Source organism: Eleutherodactylus coqui, chromosome 1 (assembly GCF_035609145.1).
Source record: "Eleutherodactylus coqui strain aEleCoq1 chromosome 1, aEleCoq1.hap1, whole genome shotgun sequence".
Lineage (NCBI taxonomy): Eukaryota > Metazoa > Chordata > Amphibia > Anura > Eleutherodactylidae > Eleutherodactylus > Eleutherodactylus coqui.
The window spans coordinates 208,790,500-208,812,522 of record NC_089837.1 but is presented as its reverse complement, the minus strand read 5'-3'; the positions used below and the strand labels follow the sequence as shown (position 1 = coordinate 208,812,522).

Below are 22,023 nucleotides of genomic sequence, written 5' to 3'. Positions count from 1 at the left end.
TCAATAAAAGCTGTCAAAAGAAACTCATAAATGTCTTAGAATACAGATGATCCTGTAGCGCTCAGAAATTTCTAGGTTTTATTTCTAATTTATAAAAACAGGTGTCTATGTAATTATTCATATAATCCCTATTTCTTGATTTTTGTATACATTCTTTTCACTAATTAACCGTGGTGGCATTATAATAATAATAATAATAATCTTTATTTGTATAGCGCCAACTTATTCCGCAGCGCTTTCAGGCATGGATAAATGCAAAACAATACAACAATTGCAACAATTACAATGTGAGATACATTGGGTTAGACACAAATGGGTTGAGGGTGGTACAGGAGGTGGGGAACACAGGCAATAGGAAATTTCATGTACAGATCATTTATTAGAAGGCAAACAGGGTGGGGCACCACAGGGAAGGGAGAGGGACTAGGTCAGGAGATTTGGTATGCTTCCCTGAAGAGGTGCGTTTTTAAGGCACGTCTGAAATTTCGTGCATCGAGAATTGTCCGGATGCCTTGGGGTAGAGCATTCCAGAGGATGGGTGCTGCTCTGCTGAAGTCCTGTAGGCGAGCATGTGAGGTTCGTATTACAGGGGTGTTTAGTCTGAGTGTGTTAGCCAATCGGAGTGAGCGGGCTGGGTGGTGTACTGACAGTAGGGAGGCGATGTATGGTGGCGCAGCGCCATGCAGAGCTTTGTGAGTGAGGTAGAGGAGTTTAAATTTAGTTCTGCAGTGGATGGGCAGCCAATGCAGCGACTGGCATAATGCAGAGGCGTCTGAATAATGACTGGATAGAAAAATGAGTCTAGCTGCTGCATTTAGTATGGATTGGAGTGGAGCGAGTCTAGTGCGGGGGAGGCCAATGAGTAGCGAGTTGCAGTAGTCAAGCCGGGAGTGGATGAGGGCAACCACAAGCGTCTTTAGCGTGTCCGTGGTTAGGAACGGACGTATTTTAGCAATATTTCTGAGGTGCATGTGGCATGTTTGGGCCAGAGATTGGATATGGGGGGGCAAAGGAGAGGTCAGAGTCCAGTGTGACCCCAAGGCATCGGGCATGCCGTCTGGGGGTTATGATGGTGCCAGACACTGGAATGGAGATGTTGAGGGGAGGTCGGTTAGAAGGTGGAAAGACAAGGAGGTCAGTTTTAGAGAGGTTTAGTTTGAGAAAAAGGGAGGACATAGTGTTAGAGACAGCAGACAGACAGTCGGTGATATTTTGGAGGAATGGTCCAGAGATCTCACGAGAGGAGGTGTATAGTTGGGTGTCATCAGCGTAGAGATGGTATTGGAGGCCAAATTTGTGGATGGTTTGTCCAATTGGGGCAGTATAGATAGAGAAGAGAAGGGGACCAAGGACCGAGCTCTGGGGTACCCCAACAGCGAGAGGAAGTGGAGCAGAGATAGAACCAGCAAAGGAAACACTGAAAGAGCAGTCAGAGAGGTAGGAAGAGAACCAGGAGAGAGCAGTATCCTTAAGACCAATAGAGTGGAGCATAGTGAGAAGGACATTATGGTCGACAGTGTCAAATGCAGCAGACAGGTCAAGGAGGATTAGTAGGGAGTAATCACCTCTCGACTTTGCAGTCATCAGGTCATTTGTTACTTTTGTAAGGGCAGTTTCGGTCGAGTGTAGAGAGCGGAAACCAGACTGGAGGGGGTCGAGGAGCGAGTTGTCAGAGAGAAAGCGAGTAAGGCGGGAGTAGACCAGGCGTTCCAGTAATTTGGAGATGAAGGGGAGGTTTGAGACGGGTCGGTAGTTGGCAGCATCAGTTGGGTCCAGGGTTGGTTTTTTAAGCAGAGGGGATATAATGGAGTGTTTGAATGAGGAGGGAAAAGTGCCAGAGGTTAGGGAGAGGTTGCAGATTGTAGTGAGGTGAGTAATAAGAGCTGGGGAAAGGGACTGGAGGAGGTGAGAGGGGAGAGGGTTGCTAGCGCAGGTGGTGGGGCGGGCAGCAGAAAGGAGCCTGGAGACTTCTTCCTCTGTCGTTGGTTCTAGCGTAGATAGTGAGTAGGTGCTGGGTGCAGTGCTGATGAAACTGGGATCGGGGCTAACCATGCAGCTTTCAGAGATTTCTTTTCGAATGTTGTCGATTTTTTCTTTGAAATAGGCAGCTAGTTCTCCAGCAGTCAGGTCTGTCGCAGGGGCCTGTTCTTTGGGGCTGAGGAGGGAGTGAAAGGTCTCAAAGAGTTGTTTGGGGTTGTGGGATAGTGAGGAGACAAGGGAGGTGAAATAAACTTGTTTGGCATGGTGAAGGGCTAGGTTATAAGTTTTAAGCATGAATTTGAAGTGGAGGAAGTCTGCTGGCAGCTTTGACTTTCTCCTCAGCTGCTCGGCGCACCTAGAGCACCGCCGGATGAAGCGCGTTTGGGACGTGAGCCAGGGTTGCCGTGGTCTGCATTTGACGGCTCGCGTCACGGGCGGTGCCGCTTCATCCAGGGCACGGCTGAGGGTGGTGTGGTAGTATTCGGCTGCCAGGTTAGGGCAGGGGAGGCGAGAGATAGGCGATAGGGAGGACTAAATAGTTTCGGCAAACTGTTTAGTGCGGACAGACTGGAGGTTCCTAGAGGTGTGATAGATAGGAGGGTCAAATACTGATAAGAACTACTTTATATGCCATATTTAGTCAGAATAAGGCAAAATACCTTTAGCCGTGTGTGTAAGGTCTGTATCTCTCCATATACCTTTTAGCTGCACATAAAATGATCCCGGAGAGAGGACCACGCTTAGTGAGTAATATTTTATCTACTTTGGCATCAGTCCTTAAGAAGCTAGAAGAAATTTTCTTTCCTTAACCCCTTAGTGACCACCCATTGCCTGTTTATATCCTGCTTTAGTGGGCTTTAATCCTTAGGGACGTTAAAACATACTTCCTCTGGGGATTAAAGCCACGTGGGCTGTCTACTTGTCAGCTGCATGCTGCTGGTTCCCTGGTGATCTGCACATGCTGCAGGATTCTGTGCATGTGGCACGCATGCGCAGAAGGTTGGAGAGCCCGTCAAATTTAAAGCTTCCCTGCACCCAGATGTCAAAGATAGCCAAGTGTAGGGAGATGTCACCGGGGACCGCTGTACGCGGTTCCCGGTCACATGATCACCACTATCCATTGAATAACGATGATCAAGTAAAGTGTAAAAAAAAAAAGTTTAAAAAGTTAAAGTTTCATTTCCCCTTACGGATCGTATCCATGAGGGGAGATGAAATTACATAGCCAAGGTACACGGATTTGTCCCCCGAATGGGATCTTTATCCGCGGTCCTTTCCAAGCTTCAGCGCATGCGCCCTTCAGCATAATGGCGGGCGCATGCGCAAAAGTCAAGGATTGCCCGGGAAATTTAAAATCTCCCTGATCTTGGCTACCAAAGGTAGAGGTCACGGGCAACTGTGATATGCGGTTACTGGTCACGTGATCGCCGTTATCCAATGCATAATGGGGATCATGTAAAAGTAAAAGAGAAAAAAAGTTGAAACTTCTTACTGGAGGGCTCAGCATTTGAACCCTGACGCAATCTTACTCCACGGACCTTTCCCCTGCTTCTGCGCATGTGCCCAATGGCAAAATGTCGGACACATGTGCAGGAGACGGGGAGCCCAGAAAATTTAAAGTCTCCTTGCTCCCGGCTACCGACCGTAGCCGAGACAGTGACCCTGAAGCAGTGACCGGTGGCCTCGTTGAGCAGTCCCCGGTCACGCGATAAAAAGGTAGCAATCTACCCAAGGTTGGTCGCACATGACTGGACAGAACTTGTGGATTCCACATGCGTTTAATCCGCGGTAATATGCGGAACAATCGAATGCATTGGATTAAACAATTTCGCTCCCATTAACGGGTCGGAATTACGTCATCCACTTGCACAAAACAGAATGTAGCAGGTTCTATTTTATCGCAGATATTCGCAACATAGGGCACATTGTGCCCTATGGTAGCGGATATACTCGCACCCCGTACGCAACTACATTTTGTACGGGCTGTGGGTACCCGTGTCATCGCTAAGTGATGGCGCTGGAAATGTAAACAAAAAAAGGTGTACTGCGCATGACCGCCTGTGTGAGTACACAGTTATGCGCAGTACATTACTCAGCCATGCGCAGCGCCACAGCCATGCTCACAGCTGGGATCTGCTGCAGGCCTCCGCAAGCCAATTTCACATATGGCTGTGTGGGCCCGGCATTATTCAGATTTCCACCTGTAATACGTAATTTACAAGAAGCCCCGGGAACGCTCATCTTCCTGCAGTTCCAGAAGCAGCTTGTTGAGCGCCTTCTATGTGAGAGCACCGCACCTCAGCAAGCTTAAGAAGACTCACAGAGCGCCACTTTTTATACCCCATCCCTGCCGCTGGGGTCAAGAAATACCCCCCAAAAAAGCATTGGAGGAAGAGGGATACCCGGTTTTATTGCCCCATGTGCCCATCCCTTGTCTTCGGACATACCACACAGTTTACATTATTACTTTTATCTAAGATTTAGGGAATGCCAAAGTGCTGCGGCGGGGGGGGGGGGGGGTTATTTTCAGGGAGTCCATTTTTTTTCCGCACAAGTAAGATTAAAGCCCTGAAATCCAACGGGTGTTCCCTAGTCATGTGTCCTGTAAGTAGATTAGGGCCACAATGGGTATGTCTCTGAACACGGAACAAACAGGGGGATCAATGTTGGAGTAAAAGTCTTCATATATGTGCTGTACAAAAAAACCCCGATTTTTAAATTGCAAACTGTGGGGTCAAAATACGCAATACAGCTAGATGAATTCATTAAGGGAGCTATTGTGGGGGTTCTCTGTCGTTTTGGCAGCTCAAGGGTTCTACAAGTGTGCCATGGGACCTAAATAACCTTCAAGCAAAATTTGTGTTCTGAAAGTCACCGGCAGCTCCTTTTATTTTGGACCCCGTTGTGCATACAGACAGAAGATTAGGACAACAATGAGTATGTCTCTGTACACAAGACAAACAGGAGTATCTTTTTTGGGGTGTGAATTCTCATTTTTATGTGCACTATAGAAAAAGAAACTGCCTTTAAAATGACATATTTGCAAAAATATGATTTTTTATTTTTTCTCCTTTAAATTGCATTAACTCCTGAAAAAAAACTGTGGGGTAAAAATACTCATGACACTCCTCAGTGAATACATTAAGGGGTGTAGATTTTAAAATTGGGTCATTTGTAAGGGTATCTATCATTCTGACACTTTGTTTTCCTACACCAATCTTTGCTTGGTATAGGAAAACAAAGTGTTTCTCAAAATGTTGATAAAACGTTAAATTTGTACGTCTCCTAAATGTGCGTCCAGAATAAAGTAAACAGATGGAAATATATGAAATTCTATGAAAAATTTGTAAAGTACGTTTGCGCAAATTTTAGATATTGCAAATGCTCTGTCAGCACCGCTGCATTCTTTTTCAGGGAAGGGCTTTACATATAAGCCCTTCCCTGAAAAAGAAACATTTTAGTGTAAAAAAAATACTTACCTCTCCGCAGCTGCCGTGACCTAAGCGGGGATGAAGAACACATCTGCCGCATGCTGCAGATGTTTCCTTCACCCCCCGCTAGTTAACAGAATTCCCTGCTGCTACATCTGCCACACATGACAGCTGCGGTAGAGAATTCTGCTGCTGGCATCTCCGTCATTGGATTTCAGGGAAGGGGTTTAAACATAAGCCCTTCCCTGAAAATCCAATAAAAATAGTTTAAAAAAAAAGTTACTCACCTGCCTTCAGCTGCCGGGGGTCAGCCGCGACTTCTGCCGCTGTCCCCGTCTCTGTAGCTCTGAGCTATCAGCTGACAGGGATTTAAAATCCCCGCCTGCTGGATCTGATTGTGATTGGCTGAAGTGCTCAGCCAATCACAATCAGAGCTACCAGCAGGTGGGGATTTTAATTCCCCGGCTGCTGATAGCTCAGCAGCACTACAGAGCCGGGACAGCTGCAGAAGTCGCCGCTGAGCCCCGGCAGCTGTCAATCCATTTAAAATAGTGTTTGCAATTCACATAATGTTATTTATGTAGTCACATATAAACTTTGCCATTTCAAAGCAGTGGTAGTATATCCCACATATGGCAAAGTCCGTATGCGTAGGCATTTATCTGATCCTGAGATTCCAGACGCGGTGGGGACATCTGCAGCGGCAAAATATTTTTTCTATGAAACAGAGGCGACACTTCAGGCTTTTCATTTCAAAGGGATTGAAAAAGTATTTAAACCAAAAACAAGCACAGATTTAAAACTAAACAAACCAGAAGTTTTTTATTCCCATGCTCCTGGATTGTTTTTACTATTATAACGTTTTGTTGGCATCATTGAGGGCTTTTATTTACTGCGGATAGAAATGCTGGCCAGTAAATTACACATATGAAATAGGTTTGGAATATTTTACCTTGGCACCTTTTCTTCATTGACACTTGTTGTCCTCTCATCTTCCGAGTCTGCTACACTGTTATTTCCTTGGGACGGTGTATCCTCACCATCATCAGCTGTGTGATCCGATGCCTTCATTTCCTGGTTTGGAATAGCGGTGTTACACGTTGGCTTCATTTTATGGTTTAAAGCCGGGGAGGCGGCCTGCGGGTCGGGCTGCACTTCAGAATGAGCTTTGCTCGTCTCGGAGTTCTCACAGTCCAAGTGACGTTTTGCTTGCTCTGTCCTATCCAATTTCTTTAGGCCTGAACTACTAGTGGAATGAGATAACCCCGACTGATTAGTGCCATCCACAGATGCTGATAAGGTTTTGCTGGGCATTTTTTTGGAGCGTGGAATGCTTGATGTGCTTGTTTTACTAGATATTGCCTCTTTTGAAGTTTTAGACTGAGACGAAGATGTCAGCGTGGAAGATGATGTCTTAGTTGCAGCAGATTTCTTGTTGGAAGAAGAAGCTAAAATAACAATAAGTTGATAAATAATGTATAAAAAGCAATTACAGGAAACCTAGCTTGTCACATTCCCAATCAATTCACTACAAAGACTTTCAAACATTAGAGCTGGAATCTGATTAGTTGCTGTGGGCCACAGAACCATTTTTCCTTCACACCAGTTTTGATAAATACAGGCTAGTGTACGCCTGAAAAAGGATTTTCTATATATTTGTCGCACCAAACTTTTTTTTTCTTATTTTCTTTCTGCAAAAACATTTGTGCAGGAAGGGAAACTGAATGAATGGATAACTCAATTTTTGAATTACTAATGCAATTAACCTAAAAATGTAATTTATATTAAATTAGCTACTGCATTCTTACAGTACTGTTAGCGGTAAAAATTATAGAGAAAGACCTTTTATAATTTAATAGAATTGACAGCAGCTTCCACAATACAGTTGAGGAATTACAATCCAGAGATACATTATTAGGTTTTTGTGAATGAACTCACTTGAGGTCTAAAAGATTGAAGGAAAAAAAAAAAAGTTTTAGAAACCCATTAGTCCAGAATGGGATACGAGAACATTTCTAAGGCTCCGAAACAAAGACTCTATTCCACCAAGCGTGACTTCCAAAGGGAGAAGACTTGTGTTTAAAATTGCATTAAAATGAATCCATGAATGTAGGGACAAGTTTACCATAAAGCATCACAAAAACAAGGTCTTTAACCACGGACAAGCTCAGGTTTCACAGGTCAATGAAAAAAAGCTAAATATGGACTTCATGGAAAAGTGGCAAGGAGACAGCAACTCCTATCCTAGAGTATCGTCAATACTCACCTTGTAGTTAATTAAAAAAATGTTAAAAAAAGTAAAAAAAAACAAAACATAGAACTATAGAAAGAAACAGAACTATAGTTTTCATTGATATCATTTTTGTGTGCATATAATGTATTGTAAAACCTTTTTTTTCTGAGAGAGCAGGGGGAGAACCCATCAATTATGACATTGTTTTTTAAATTTTATTTTTTTTTAAGTGTCAATCATACACAAATTATGCAATGCATTTTTTCACAATATAATTTTTGTTGGTTTTTATTGTGCAAAAGTGGAAAAACCTCTTTTTTTGGAAATTATAATTATTTTTACATCACCATGTTCCAATTCCCAGAACTTTTTTATTTTTCCATGGACGGAGCTATGTGTGGGCTTGTTTTTTTGCATCACAAGCTGTAGTTTTAATTTGTACCATTTTGGAGTTCATATGGCTTTTGTGTTCACTTTTAGGGAGGTAAAACAGAAAAAATAAGCATTTTGCCTCCTTTTTTTTAACTGCACAGAATTAATAGTGTTCAAATTATAGTACAGGTCATTATAGACCCGACAATACTAATCATGGGTTTTTTCTTACATTTTTTTTATACAAATAGGCTAAAATGAGCAAAAAAGAAAAATAAAAGCCCCTATATATAATTTTTATTTCCACATCTATAACAACTCATACTATATTGTCACATCTATAGCAATCTGTACTATAGTATGTTACATGATTTATTAAGCATGGAAGATTTCATAACATTTTCTAATAATCTCACTTCCCCTAAACAGGAATAAAAAATTAATTAGAAAAATCATATATACCTCAAAATGGTACCAAAAAAACAAGTTGTCCCACAAAAAGCAGGCCTAATACAGCTGTGTCGACAAAGATAAAAAATGCTGTGGTCTTGGAATGTGGTGCCACACAAAGTAAAAGCTAAAAAAAAAAAAAGTTTATATTGCGCAAAAGTGCTAAAACGTTATAAGAAAAGTTTTATAAAACTTTGGCATCATCCTAATCGTAATGCCTCATAAAATAAGGGTAACATGATATTTATACCAAATGGTGAACACTGTAAAAAAAATTATCAATCTCTAGTGAAATGGTTTGTTTCCATTGCCCCCAGCAAAAAAAATATATATATATATTTATAAAAACGTTACGCAACATGTTCTATGTACCCAAAACTGGTTCCTATAAAAACTAGGTCTCGACCTGCAAAATAAAAAAATTACCATACAGCTACATTTAAGGGGGGGGGGAAAAAAAAGTTATGACCTCTGGAACACAAAAGGGGATACGATTTACTGGCTCTCAAGACTAAAATTAGTTATGTCACTAAGGGGTTAAAAATGCACTTAGGGGGACTGAGTTCTACATCAAATACGTTTACATGAGACATTCAAAATCTACAATTAAAAGAGAGAAAAAAGTGACATTTCTGGAGTGTTTTTCCAATTTTACCATGACTGTTGGAGGGTTAATAATCACTGGCTTACAGCTGAAATGCATAGTAAAAACGGTCGGGGTAATTACGGCATGTATTTTTTAAGATACAGGTTTTGCCAAGTGTTTAAAATAAAGAAAACCTACAAGACCCATGCTACAGGAGTGGGTGAGAACTCCCGGCATCCAGAATGCATCTGAGGCACAAACAACCCTCTAAGGTTTAGTTATAATAATAAGTGTTAACAAAAAGTTTGAGAAAGTTACCAACAGCAATCAACTGGAAACCTGTTCTAAAACATAGCCCACTCTGGGTTCTTTCCTTTTTTGTTCTTTTTCAGATCAACATACTTACCTATGTTTAAGTAATTAGTATGCTATTGATAAACGTTATAAGAGTTACATAAAAGTGTTTTTACAGTTAAAGGAGATGTCTCGAGGAAGCAGTGATTTTTTTTTTTTGCCCAGTCCCCCTAATTAAACATACATTACTAATTACCCCTGTAAATTACTTTCCTAGCTGGTTTCTACTTACCGTTCCAGCGTTTCAGCAACTTATAAAAGTTTCCCCAAGATGGCCGCCGGCTCTTTCCCCGTCGCTCGCTGCAGCCCGACGTGCGAGCTCCCGAGACGCTGCCAGCTGTGTCTCCATGGCAACCGGACGCCAAGCAGCCGCCGACCGGACGCCCCGCAGCCGCCGACCAGTCACCCACCGCCAGGCAGAAGGTAACCGGCGCAGCCCCCCCCCCCCCCCAGCGACAGCCCCCCCGGCCTAGCGCTAGTTCCCCCATCACATCGGCAGCCCCCCCGGCGCAGCGACAGCCCCCCCCGGCCTAGCGCTAGTTCCCCCATCACATCGGCAGCCCCCCCGGCGCAGCGACAGCCCCCCCCCCGGCCTAGCGCTAGTTCCCCCATCACATCGGCAGCCCCCCCCGGCGCAGCGACAGCCCCCCCCCCGGCCTAGCGCTAGTTCCCCCATCACATCGGCAGCCCCCCCGGCGCAGCGACAGCCCCCCCCGGCCTAGCGCTAGTTCCCCCATCACATCGGCAGCCCCCCCCGGCGCAGCGACAGCCCCCCCCGGCCTAGCGCTAGTTCCCCCATCACATCGGCAGCCCCCCCCGGCGCAGCGACAGCCCCCCCCCCCCCCCCCCGGCGCAGCGCTAGTTCCCCCGGCGCAGCGGCAGCCCCCCCCCCACAAATCACTTACCTGGGACGCTTCTCGGGGCGGCTGGGCTGGGCTGGGCTGGGCTTCTCCGCTGGGCAGCTCCAGTTTCTGCACCTTCCTCTAACAGAGGAAGGTACAGAATGGCCGCTGCAGCGCGCTCCCGAGCAGTGACAGCTCGTCTGCGCATGCGCAGAAGAGCTGTAGCGGGGAGCACACTGAAGCGGCTCGTGCTGAATGGAGAAGACCGGACTGCGCAAGCGCGTCTAAAAAAGCAAGCTGCCGGCGAATTTAGACGGAACCATGGAGACGAGGACGCTAGCAACGGAGCAGGTAAGTGGAATAACTTCTGTATGGCTCATATTTAATGCACGATGTATATTACAAAGTGCATTAATATGGCCATACGGAAGTGTATAACCCCACTTGGTTTCGCGAGACCACCCCTTTAAAACAAGATACCTCAAGAAGAGCGAAATTGTAATCTGAAAAATGAAGACAAATACCTTGTATGTCAACACTGTTTACTTTATACCTAGTTCCACTAAATTGCATTTATTGTATATCACTGATAGACGACTAAATAAATAAAAATCTATTGAACTAAAATAAGGAAAACCAGACTGTGAACCCAGCCTATTAGCATCTCCTTATCGGTTATTATTTCCCTCGCTTTTGCCCATCTGCTGACTGAACCTCCATTATCACCTCCTGGGCTCGGTGTCTATGGTCCTTGCACTCACCACTTTCCTGTGTGGCAGCTCTACTTGTAGTTCTGAGTGCAGGAGCAGACAGTTGTTTAGAGATGCCTTTGGCTGTCTTTTTGTTGGCCGACTCCTCTTTCTTATGGCTTGGCCCAGCAGAAGCAGCAGTAGAACTTTTTGAAGGTGTGGCTGTTCTTTTTGGTTTGGTCTCCGGTGCTCCCACAGTCTTCTCTAGGTTTTCTAGATGAGTAGGATTTGCTTAGTGAAACCATCATCATGAAATTCAAAGCAGTTACATGCAACATTACAAAATGGAAAAAGGCAATAAGGATATTGGGAACACATGCCTAGGAATGCACGGCACAATCATGCAATTTACCCAGCAGATCTACTGACACTTACCGCTGCTGCGGGAGGCTGCTCGGTTTGTCAGCTTTGGAAGAGTGGCTGGGGGCTGCTTATTAGTACCACCTCCAGTCTGTTTTGTAGTTGCCTCACCTTTCTTATAATTGCCACCAGTGGCTACATTTTTGTGAGGGACATTATTTTTTTTTGGTTTAGGAGGAGGTGGAGGAGGAGGTGGTGGCATTGCTGGACACACACGGCCCCTTTCTACAAAGAAGAAAAGTTGACAGAAAGTCCTACTATGAAGAATATCATACATAGCAAAAGGGTGTGCAAATGAGGATACAGAACCTATAAATACACCAAGTTGCAAAGTTTTCCAATTTTCCATTCAAAAGTGAAATGATTTTCCATTGATGCCACCTTTGTTACAAGTTAGGTCCCGAACTTTGTAATCGGCTGTAACTGCCCCAGTTAACTGTCAAAATACTAATGACCACCTGTCTGTGAGTGATGAGTGACTGTGTGAGTTACATGTGATGTCAGTCATGTCATCAGTCACTGGGGCTCTGAGCTCCCCCCTGATTACATGATGTGACGTCATCACAAGTCCTAAATGATGCAGAGCCTGACAGCAGCAGTGAGATTACAGGACTTGTGATGATGTCACCGTCACATGATCAGGGGCAGAGCTCAGAGCCCCGGTGACATCACCACAGGTCCTGTAAGCACATGGCTGCTGCCTGGCTCTGCTGGTTTAGAACCTGCGACCAACTCAAATCCCTTTCACTACAACATATTAATAAGTGGCACATTGCGCCATCAGAAACACTGGCACTAGTTTGTATTACTATTGTATAGTGGAAGTGTCTAGAGGTAACAACAGCTTCGCAAAAAAAACAGTAGATCTCACAAACTACCTATCAGAATGAATAGTGCCAACAGTACAATTTGGTAGTAAGATGATAACAGAATCTGAGGTCTTTTAGGGCTTAGGATAAGTCCTTTCTACCTAGTGAAGATCCATGCTAAACATTTTAGCCAATTATATACTTCCAACTTTGTGGCAACATTGGGGAAGGACTTTTCCTGTTCCAGCAGAAGTATGGCCCTAAGCACAAAGCAAGGTTCATAAATACATGGTCTGATGAGCCTGCTGAAGGAGAACGTAAATATTTTTTTTGACGTGTTTTCTCTTCAGCAGGCTCCATCTCCAATTCTCAATTTCCCTGAAATGTTGGGTGGAGACTAGGTGCTATGGTGTCTCCCATACACTGCACTCATAGGGAAGAGGAGATCCTGCTACCCTAGCTCTTTGTAACACAACTTCAGAAACAGCAGCGTAGAGGACATTATAGAGTAGTACTGATCGGTATAGCTGTCAATCCAGCCCCAAGGTGACATAAACCACCTACCAGAGCCTTTAGCAGCATCTCTGTTTTTCTGACTCTCTTCACTCTGCTGCAGCTACTTCCTTCTTCCCCTCCCTCTATGGGCAACATGTAACCTGATAAATTAGTGAGCTGCTGCACCTCAAGGTAGATTTTATTAGTAAAATCTGTGAATGATCAGTGCAGGGGGGAAAGAGATGAAGTGCCGATAAGTGGAGAAAGAGGGTTTTTTTAATAATAGGGTAAATTACAGTTTCTTATATTCATATGTATGTGCTATTGATTCATGCAGTTTGTTTAAATTAAAGTGACCATTTGTGTGTCCTGCACCGAGTCCTGGCTTCTGCCCCCTTGAACACCTTTTGGATATATTGACTATGGGTCAGACTTTCTCATCAAGCATTTGTGCCTGACCATAGAAATACTCTTTAGGCTGAATGATCACAAATGCCCAGAGACACACTCTAAAGTCTTGTGAAAAGTCACAAAAAGCGGCCTCATGGTTTTATAATGGGATGTCGAAAAAGCTCATACAGGTGTCCACACGCTTTTGCCAATATGGTGTATATAAAATATGAATTCAGACCAAACATTTGTCTTTATTTCCTAGAAATGCTATAAACATTGAAAGTTTTTGTTCCAAAAATCATACAAGGCTGAAATTTGAAATCAGTATGCATTTCCTTACAAAGAACGAAGAAACAGTCGTGAGTGTCCACTGTACTTGCAAAAATAGAAAAACATGATCCGCACTAATGTGCATCAAGAGGCTGTAATTGGTGGATAGCAGACCAGAACATATGGATTAAAGTAAAAAAAAACCTTTTTCACTGAAAGCATGTTTCAGAAAAATTACATGCTAGCTTGGCTGAGTCGCTAGTTGTAGCTTATTTCTCACTTTCTTGTAAATTGTAGCACTTCTATGCCTCATTCTGTGCCGAATCAAGAATGGTCATTTATGGTCAGAAACTATAGCTAGTGACTGAAGGGTTTTTTTCATACCTTATATAGTGATGGCATACTGCTAAGATCTGCTCTCACTTGAGGATTGGTGGAAGTCCAACGTCTGACATTCTGACCAATCCTGAGAACGAAGGGACCTGCAGTGCTGTGACACTTAGAGGGGTTTTCAGAGTTAGTTTTGGGCGCCCTGTGCCTAAAACTACATAAGATCAATATACTCATTGTGGAGCCAGAACACCTATTCTGCGGTCCAGTGCCATGGCATCTGGTAGGTGACATCACTCGGCAGGAAGACCCATACACTGGTCCCATGGGCTTCTAATGTAGAAGAGCAGAGGACGTTTTTATGGAAGATCGCTGATCGCTATCCCTCCCCATCCTTCTATTCGCTGCAGCTTTTACATGGGTAAACAACCACATGACAGCTGCTGCTGAAGTAAACAAAAGACCGGAGTGGCAGCAAGTGATGGCGGAGAAGCAGTGTGGCAGGGAGAGGAGAGTGTGTATTCTCAAATAGTTTGTCTCCTCAGTGCCACCACAGATTTTAACTTGCACTGTGTTTTTCCTGCACAGTGGCACTCTTGGACATCTAGCAGTGGAGGGATATACAACCAGCCCCATTCACTGGCACTGCAGCCCCTTGATTCTCAGAATCGCTGGCGGTCCTTAACTGCATCGTCATCTCCTATTTTTTAAGGCAGAGTTCCCATGCTATTAAAACTGCATGCATTCGAAAACCCTGGCCACCCGTGATCAGCAAGATCATGTAGCTATTGGGTGCCACAAGTTGGGGGGAGTTTCAACAGATGCAGTTACCGCAGCATGGAAACCCAGCCTTTAATGTTGTTTGGTAGTTGTAATGCAGGTGCTCCGACATCTGAACCTTCGGAGAGGATCCACTGACCACACTGCTCAGCCTAGCCTTGTCACAGAGATGAAGCCAAGTTTTGCCATTTAGCATTCAACTTGCATCATCATAACTTATAACAAAGTGATGGCATATTGCTAAGATATACTATCCCTTTCTAAGGTGGAAAGGCCCTTTAAAGAGTCTCTACATTTATTAAAATAGATGCCCATTGGAAGTCAGAGAGACTTTCTAACAACTAATCCCTATTGTGGCTCGCCACGGCAATCACTGGGCTTGTTGTGATGTACATATTTGATGTGAAGTTCATGAAGTACTCTCATGTGCAGAAGTAAACCTACTCTTCTACATCTCCATCCCTCTGTTTTCTACAAAGGGGTTGTACCATATTTAACATATTAATTTTGTATTCTATAAATGGTGAGGGTCCAACTGCTGGACCCTTTAAAAGGGATGTCAATTCCCCATTTCTGTTGGGGAGTTGGCCGAAGTCACCCATCATTAAAATCTATGGGAGATATCGGAACAGCCAAGTGCTGACTCAACTGTGTGACTATAAACCCCTGAACATGTGATTGCCGGGAATGGAGGATCTAGCAATTCAATTCTGGATCAGATCAGTGAGTGGTCCCTAAAGCCATACTGAAATGCCATAAATGTTCATTGTAAAACGTGATTGTTCTCAGTAAGAGAAACCAAGTAATCTTGTAGGTATGATACCTTTTAAAGGCTAACAAAAATACAGGATGTTATAGCAAGCTTTCAAACCTACGCAGGGTTCTTCCTCAGGAGGAGATCTTATGAAACATGCATTTATATATATACATAAGAACAGGCATAGACCTGGTGTGATTAATTTGAACTTAAAGGGGTTGTCCCGCGCCGAAACGGGTTTTTTTTTTTTTCAACCCCCCCCCCCCCCCCCCGTTCGGCGCGAGACAACCCCAATGCAGGGACGTACAGAAAGCTTACCGGAGCGCTTACCTTAATCCCCGCGCTCCGGTGACTTCTATACTTACCTGTGAAGATGGCCGCCGGAATCCTCTTCTTCCGTGGACCGCAGCTCTTCTGTGCGGTCCATTGCCGATTCCAGCCTCCTGATTGGCTGGAATCGGCACGTGACGGGGCGGAGCTACACGGAGCCGGCATCCTGCACGAAAGGCTCCATAGAAGAAAGCAGAAGACCCGGACTGCGCAAGCGCGGCTAATTTGGCCATCGGAGGGCGAAAATTAGTCGGCACCATGGAGACGAGGACGCTAGCAACGGAGCAGGTAAGTAAAAAACTTTTTATAACTTCTGTATGGCTCATAATTAATGCACAATTTATATTACAAAGTGCATTAATATGGCCATACAGAAGTGTATAGACCCACTTGCTGCAGCGGGACAACCCCTTTAAATCAATGCCATAACAGGATGAAAAAGCACAGATCATCCTGTTCTATCATTGATTTAAGTGCAAATTAATCACACCAGGTGTATATGCCTGTTCATATATTCATATATGTATATCTATCTCTATATCTATAAAGGCGAAAGCACTCACTGACTCACCACTAATTCTCTAACTTGCCGCTGTTGTACAAACGTGAAATTTGGCAGGAGCATTTTTTAGATCCTAAATAGGAAATGTAAAGGGGTCACAACTCGATTATTCAATGCTACGTGCAAAGGTAAGTAAAACCCTTATGTTATGTAACTTCCCGGTGTCGTACAAACTTGAAATTTAGTACAACCATTCCTTAGGGCCTAAATAGGAAAAGTAAAGGGGTTGCAACTTTAATATTCAATTCTAAGCGTGAAAAACTGAGAAAACATGCAATACATGAGATAGTTCTTTTCTTAGAAACCATAATGCCTGGGGAAATGATTTGTATACTGAGAATAATCTATTACACCTCTATGTGTATATACTGAGGAGAATATAACTGACCTCTGTGTATATACTGAAAGGCTGTAGAGGAAGCGTCCGTAGACTGCAGGGATGGAGCATGCCTTTAAGACTAAGAAAAAGCTGCAACCTCCAGTCTGAAGGTAAATTTAAATAAAAGGGGGCATTACCTTTAAAGGTAAAAAGTGAGGAGAATGGGAGGGGTGGCACATTCTGCAGAGGGACATCGGTACATGCAGTCTGAGGAGAATCTAACGCTCCTCTATGTGTATACATATTTTATTCCTCGGTTCCTCTGAGGTAACCATAACTCCATAAAACTTTACATGCAAAACGGTAAACACCTGTATTAAATTAACTCGGGTGAAGCCGGGTATATCAGCTAGTGTATATATAAATGCATGTTTCTTCAGATCTACTCCATAAGCCTGAGGAAGAACCACGAGTAGGTTTGAAAGCTCGCTATAACATCATATATTTTATAAGCTATCAAAAAAGGTATCATAGCTACAAAATTACTTGTTTCTCTCACTGAGAACAATCACATTTTGCTCTACTGACTAACACGGTAACAAATGTTTTTGTGTTCATTGTAAGATATGTCTTAACACAGCTGAAATGTTTAAAGTCTGATCTGCTGCATGTTCTGAGGACCTCCTCGTCACCAGCTGTCAGTGACTTAGCATGCCACTCTATACACTAAAAGGCAAAATGGCTGTCATCACCAGGATTTATTCCGCACATCCCAGTAGACCAGCTCACAATACAGACTAGTAGTAGTAAAATTTGCCCTGTTTACAAAAGCCAGAAGGACAGATGTTGAAGAAGGCAGATGATGAAATATTGCTGGTATGTGGCACCAAGTCAGGAGGGCTGTAAACTACCATTAACTTCAATTGTGACAGGTAGTATATTTCTAAGACGTGTGTGGATGCGGTGGGGTTTCCAACAAACCTTTGCAAATATTAGCATTTATATTCTATTCAGTAAGTCCTAAGCATCACAGCTAGAACTTGTATATTTTCTCATCATGTTTATTAGGATATGGATGGCATTTCTGCACTTAAGAACAGTTCTACAGCGTTTGTGAAAGGATCCAACTGAAAGCTCAAATACATCATAGTAATGTCCACAACATTCTTTTTTTTACCTTTCTTATCATCTTTCTTTTCTTCTGCCACCGTTGCTTTTGATACTATTGCTCCATTTCCAGTTATGGGTTTCTGTTCATTTGGTGTCTGCTCACTGATTGGCACGGTATGACCATTTGAAGTTCCCATATTTAATGGACTGTCACAATCTATAAAACAGTTAATATGTGCCATGTTATACATATATTAACATGTGTGTACATATGGCTCCAGAGGCAGGAGAAGCCAGCAGGTTTCTGTTAGACTTGAAGAATTCTCTGCTCCTTCATTCAAGTAGCCACGAACAGCCAGAGTCAAAGTTCTCACTATTTGGCTAAAGTCATGTTAGAAACAGAATATCACACAGGCATTTCATGGGCTTCCAAATAAATAGACATCACTATTCACGAAGTAGTAGTCATAAATCAGACTTTATTCCCTTCTAAATTGGCAGAAATCCATGACAGATTTACAAAACATGACTACGCAGAGAGCGCCGCTGTCTGATAGGTCTCACTCCCCGGCGCTCCCTGCACATTCAGATTTTGAAATCTACCATGGATTTCTACCAGTTAAGAAAAGAGTCCAAACTGATAACTACCGCTACAAGACCATCTGAACAGGAATACATACGGTGTCGTGTTAACCCCCTGGCATTAAGTGAATAACAGGATTAGATTACATGTAATGGGTTTAGTCAACAAACATGACACATCCATAAGCTAAGTGAATAGGAATAATGGTGGAATACTAATAATCGTCATGGTTACTGCTATCCCGCTCTATCTGACATCGTACATGGAGTAACACAACTGTTTGCAGGCGGAACAACTGCTGCGGCAACCATTTGGTGCCAGAAAGTATTAGAATAAGACCCATGCACAATACCCGGGAAGCATAGGGTTACCACCCGGCCAGTAAGTCACTGGCCGGGACGATGATTAAGTCTAAAGATCGGTGCTGGTATTTATTTTTTACCGGCCATATTAATGGCCGGTAAAAAAAATAGTTTGTTGCGGGCTGATCAGGCAGTAAGCCCACACCATCAATCATGCATTTACTTCCCTTCCACTATAGCTCCAGTCCAGCGGCCGCTGCTCCTCAATAACACAGGGGTCACAAGACTGACGCCATGTTTAGTTGTCCTATGGATGCATCACATAGGACTAATCTGGCCATACCACTTCTCCTATCCTAGGCTGCAGCCACTGCATTGGTCTAAGGGCAGAATACATGTATATAAGACCACTATATGATTTTATGTTCTATAAAACAATTTAAGGGAAAAACAGAATACCCCTTTAAATAGATGTGCAGTCGGTTATGGGCTCACAATGCACATCACTAATCCAACCAAGGGGTTTAAGAAGTGCAGACTGCTCCTCATGTAACGCAAGTGTGCTGTGGGCACAAATCTCACCATGGTCTGGAATTTCCTTCAGAACTCCTCTTCTTATAAGTTCTTCCCGACTCTGTCTCATGGATATCTTGCGTTCTAATACTGAAAAAAGAAAATGCGATGTTATGTGGATAGAAATCCAAAATGGCAACACTTCTTGATAATTTTAACCCGTTTAGGACCAGGCACCGTAAATTTACGGTGCCTGGTCCTGGGCTTAAAGCCCAGTCAATAGTAAAATTACAGCGGGGCTTTACGTCTCCTGTCTCTGCAATCAATCAGAGGCAGGAACGGGTTATCATTGGTTAGTCACAGCTGATAACCCGGAGCAGAAGGCGTATTTAACCCTTTCCGCCTTTTCCTTCGACAAGTACACAGCGCTCAATGTGTAACTCCTATCAGTACAGAGGACGTTTTTGCCTGTTACTGGGTCTCCTATGGCTGCCCCAGCTACAGTGGGAAAGTAGCAAATAAAAAAATTTAAAAAACATGTGAATGTCCCCCAAAGGTCTTGTATGACGTCATGGGGGACATAGATGTAAACAACAATATATACATAAAAAAGAAAATAACCTAAAACCGACGCCAACCAAAACCGTCGCCGTATGCGCCCTGTAATCTAAAACCATACATATTATATATCAATATGTCCGAAACAAAATGAGGAACCTATTCTCGTACTTTATTTTAGCGTAAATATACTAATTTTAAAAAAAATAACTAGAAATGTTAAAACAATCTTTTTATTCAGCTTTTTAACCCCAATAAAACTAAAAAAAAAAATGGAAAAAAAAAAAAAGACAGTGAAAAAGATATTTAAAAAAAAATAAATTACCCTATATGTCACAGAAAAAAAATGCAGCAAAAATAATTTTGGTAGCTAAAGGAAAAAAAATAGGGCAGTAAGACCACCACATGGTTAAAATCCCTAAAAAGTGTCCAGTCCTTAAGGTACAAAACAGCCTGGTCCTTAAAGGGTTAAATCAATTAAAAGGGTTTGGCTGGTTCTGGAGTCTGTATGAATCAGGCCGTATTTACACGGGCAAGTGCGATGCCCGTTTGAGAAACTCGGATCGATATTGCACTTGTAAACCAGCTATTTTTAATGCTTTTGTGAGAAAAACACATCACATTGCATCATTGTCCGTGCGATTTCCACACGCGTGAAATGGAAAAAAAAAATAACTGAAAATAAAAAAAATAAAAATAAAAAAATAAGGGGGCGTGGCTAGCGACCAACATGGAGAGTCGCAAGTAAGGAGAGCTCCCCGGGGAAACTGTCAAAATCCGCATAAAATCCTGGCCTCTACGGACCTTTGATGTCCAGAACATCGCCTATGGACCCATAGACCCTGCAAGAACCATCGGACCGCAGCTGGGGGCAATTACAGCCTCCTGACCCCTGCTACAAGGCTGCGGGCCGAGACGAAGGAGAGGCCGCGCCAACGCGCTGCTGTGTTTCCCGCCCGCTGCCTGTCGCCGACCTCACTGACCCCCTGCTGGCACACCGGACCGTCCTCCCTCACCCCCTCTGGGACCCGCGACTTACCCGAACGCTGCATCTACTCCGGATCTCTCTCCCTTCCTCCTCTGCTGTCACCGGCTGCCCGCGATCCTAACGAGGCGAAAGCCACCGATCCGGACCCTGACCCGCGGAGCCGAGCGACCCACCTCCTCACATCAGGAGCCGTACCGCCGCAATACAGCCCGAGCGGGGGCCGCGGCGCGCCGACCACCCCGCCGCTTCCGGTCCTCCGCCGCCTGCTGTCGGCGCCCCGCGCCTAGCAACGAGCCGAGCCGTGCCCGCTCTCCCTGCGGCCGAGGAGCCCGCCCTCTCGCCTCCAAGCAGGAGGCTCCTGCTGTCGGATCCTGACCGGAGCCACGGGCTCTGCGGCCGCCCGTCTCCGGACTGCGCGGGGACCCTCTGCGGCCGACGGGTGATCGGGCCCCCCCCCCCCTTAGACGGGGAGCGCGGCCGACCTCCCAGCATCCGGACCTCATCAACCACCATAACAACTGCGTGGGAGGCCGCGGCTCACCCGGCCGTCCTGCTGCCCTACAACACTGCGTCAACACTTGCCGGACACCTGAAGATTCGGCCCTCTGGACCCGGCCCAGCGGAGCCGGCGGCAGAACCGTGAGTAACCTGTGGGGGCTGGGGGACAACACATCCACCCAACATCATCGCCCCCCCGGAGCGATAAACCGGGCAAATAGCCCAGGACGTTATAATCCGTCTCAACCCTAGCGGCCCACACTGCCACATACACATTGGTGCCCTGGAGGGAAGGAGAGGAGAGGTCCGCTTTAACACCTCAAACCCTATACGGATCTCAGTCCACCTGACCAATAAAGGCACCCCCTGTAACTCAAATTGTGCGCCTGAGGCGCCTGGACGGAGCAGTGCCAGCTTTGATGAGCGGTGTCGCCACGCGAGATCAACGCTGTCCCCTACCTCTCTAACGACCCCAAACCGGATAAATCCTGTATAGTTGCAGCCCAAGCTGCGGGACCACTACTCTCTAACAGACATTACAACTATATAATCCTCAAAGGCTCTACAGTTAATAACATTTAAGACTCTGAAAACCGCACCAAACCCCTAAAGCCGCCACCGGCCTCTACTGCAAACAACAGTCTTGATATCCCTCATATTACACCACATCAGGCAGGAGAAGACAAAGATCCATATATTCTAACAGCAATTGCAACCGTATACCCATATGGACCTTACAGCCAAAAACATCTAAGCCCCATAAGAAAAGCATCAATTCGCTAGAACAGCCAACTAATCTACCTTGCATGCCAAAGTCCCCGGCACCGTTTATACCATACTGCAGTTGACGGAGAGAAGACAAAGTCCCTTACCCTCCAAGTGCTACTAGAATCGTACAAATCGGGAAAAGACAAAGATCCTCATTTCCTCACAGTCGACTCAATATCCTTCACTATGAGCACCCGGGCTAAAAGCGGGTCAGCAGCCGACAAGTTGAAAGAGTATGTCCGTACTGAGACCCCTGAGCATACCCCCAGAGCGGCACGACCCGCTCAGATGAGAGAGCCCG

General features: G+C 44.6%; 2 protein-coding genes across 5 annotated transcripts in view; one reads left to right on the top strand and one right to left on the bottom strand.

The window, feature by feature from the left end:
• Nucleotides 1-22,023, top strand: part of ADAT2 (adenosine deaminase tRNA specific 2) — a 628,714-nt gene that overhangs the window by 351,158 nt on the left and 255,533 nt on the right. The gene's annotated exons all lie outside the window — the stretch shown is intronic.
• Nucleotides 1-22,023, bottom strand: part of PHACTR2 (phosphatase and actin regulator 2) — a 210,492-nt gene that overhangs the window by 32,620 nt on the left and 155,849 nt on the right. For 3 of the 4 annotated variants that reach the window (XM_066605467.1, XM_066605469.1, XM_066605468.1), the window contains exons 3-7: nucleotides 18,980-19,060; nucleotides 17,580-17,729; nucleotides 11,373-11,582; nucleotides 11,010-11,210; nucleotides 6,364-6,859 (exon numbers count right to left, since the gene is read on the bottom strand). In XM_066605467.1, the coding sequence (XP_066461564.1) occupies nucleotides 6,364-6,859; nucleotides 11,010-11,210; nucleotides 11,373-11,582; nucleotides 17,580-17,729; nucleotides 18,980-19,060 (1,138 nt within the window). The remainder of the gene's footprint in view (nucleotides 1-6,363; nucleotides 6,860-11,009; nucleotides 11,211-11,372; nucleotides 11,583-17,579; nucleotides 17,730-18,979; nucleotides 19,061-22,023) is intronic. The other variant, XM_066605470.1, reaches the window with a different exon arrangement.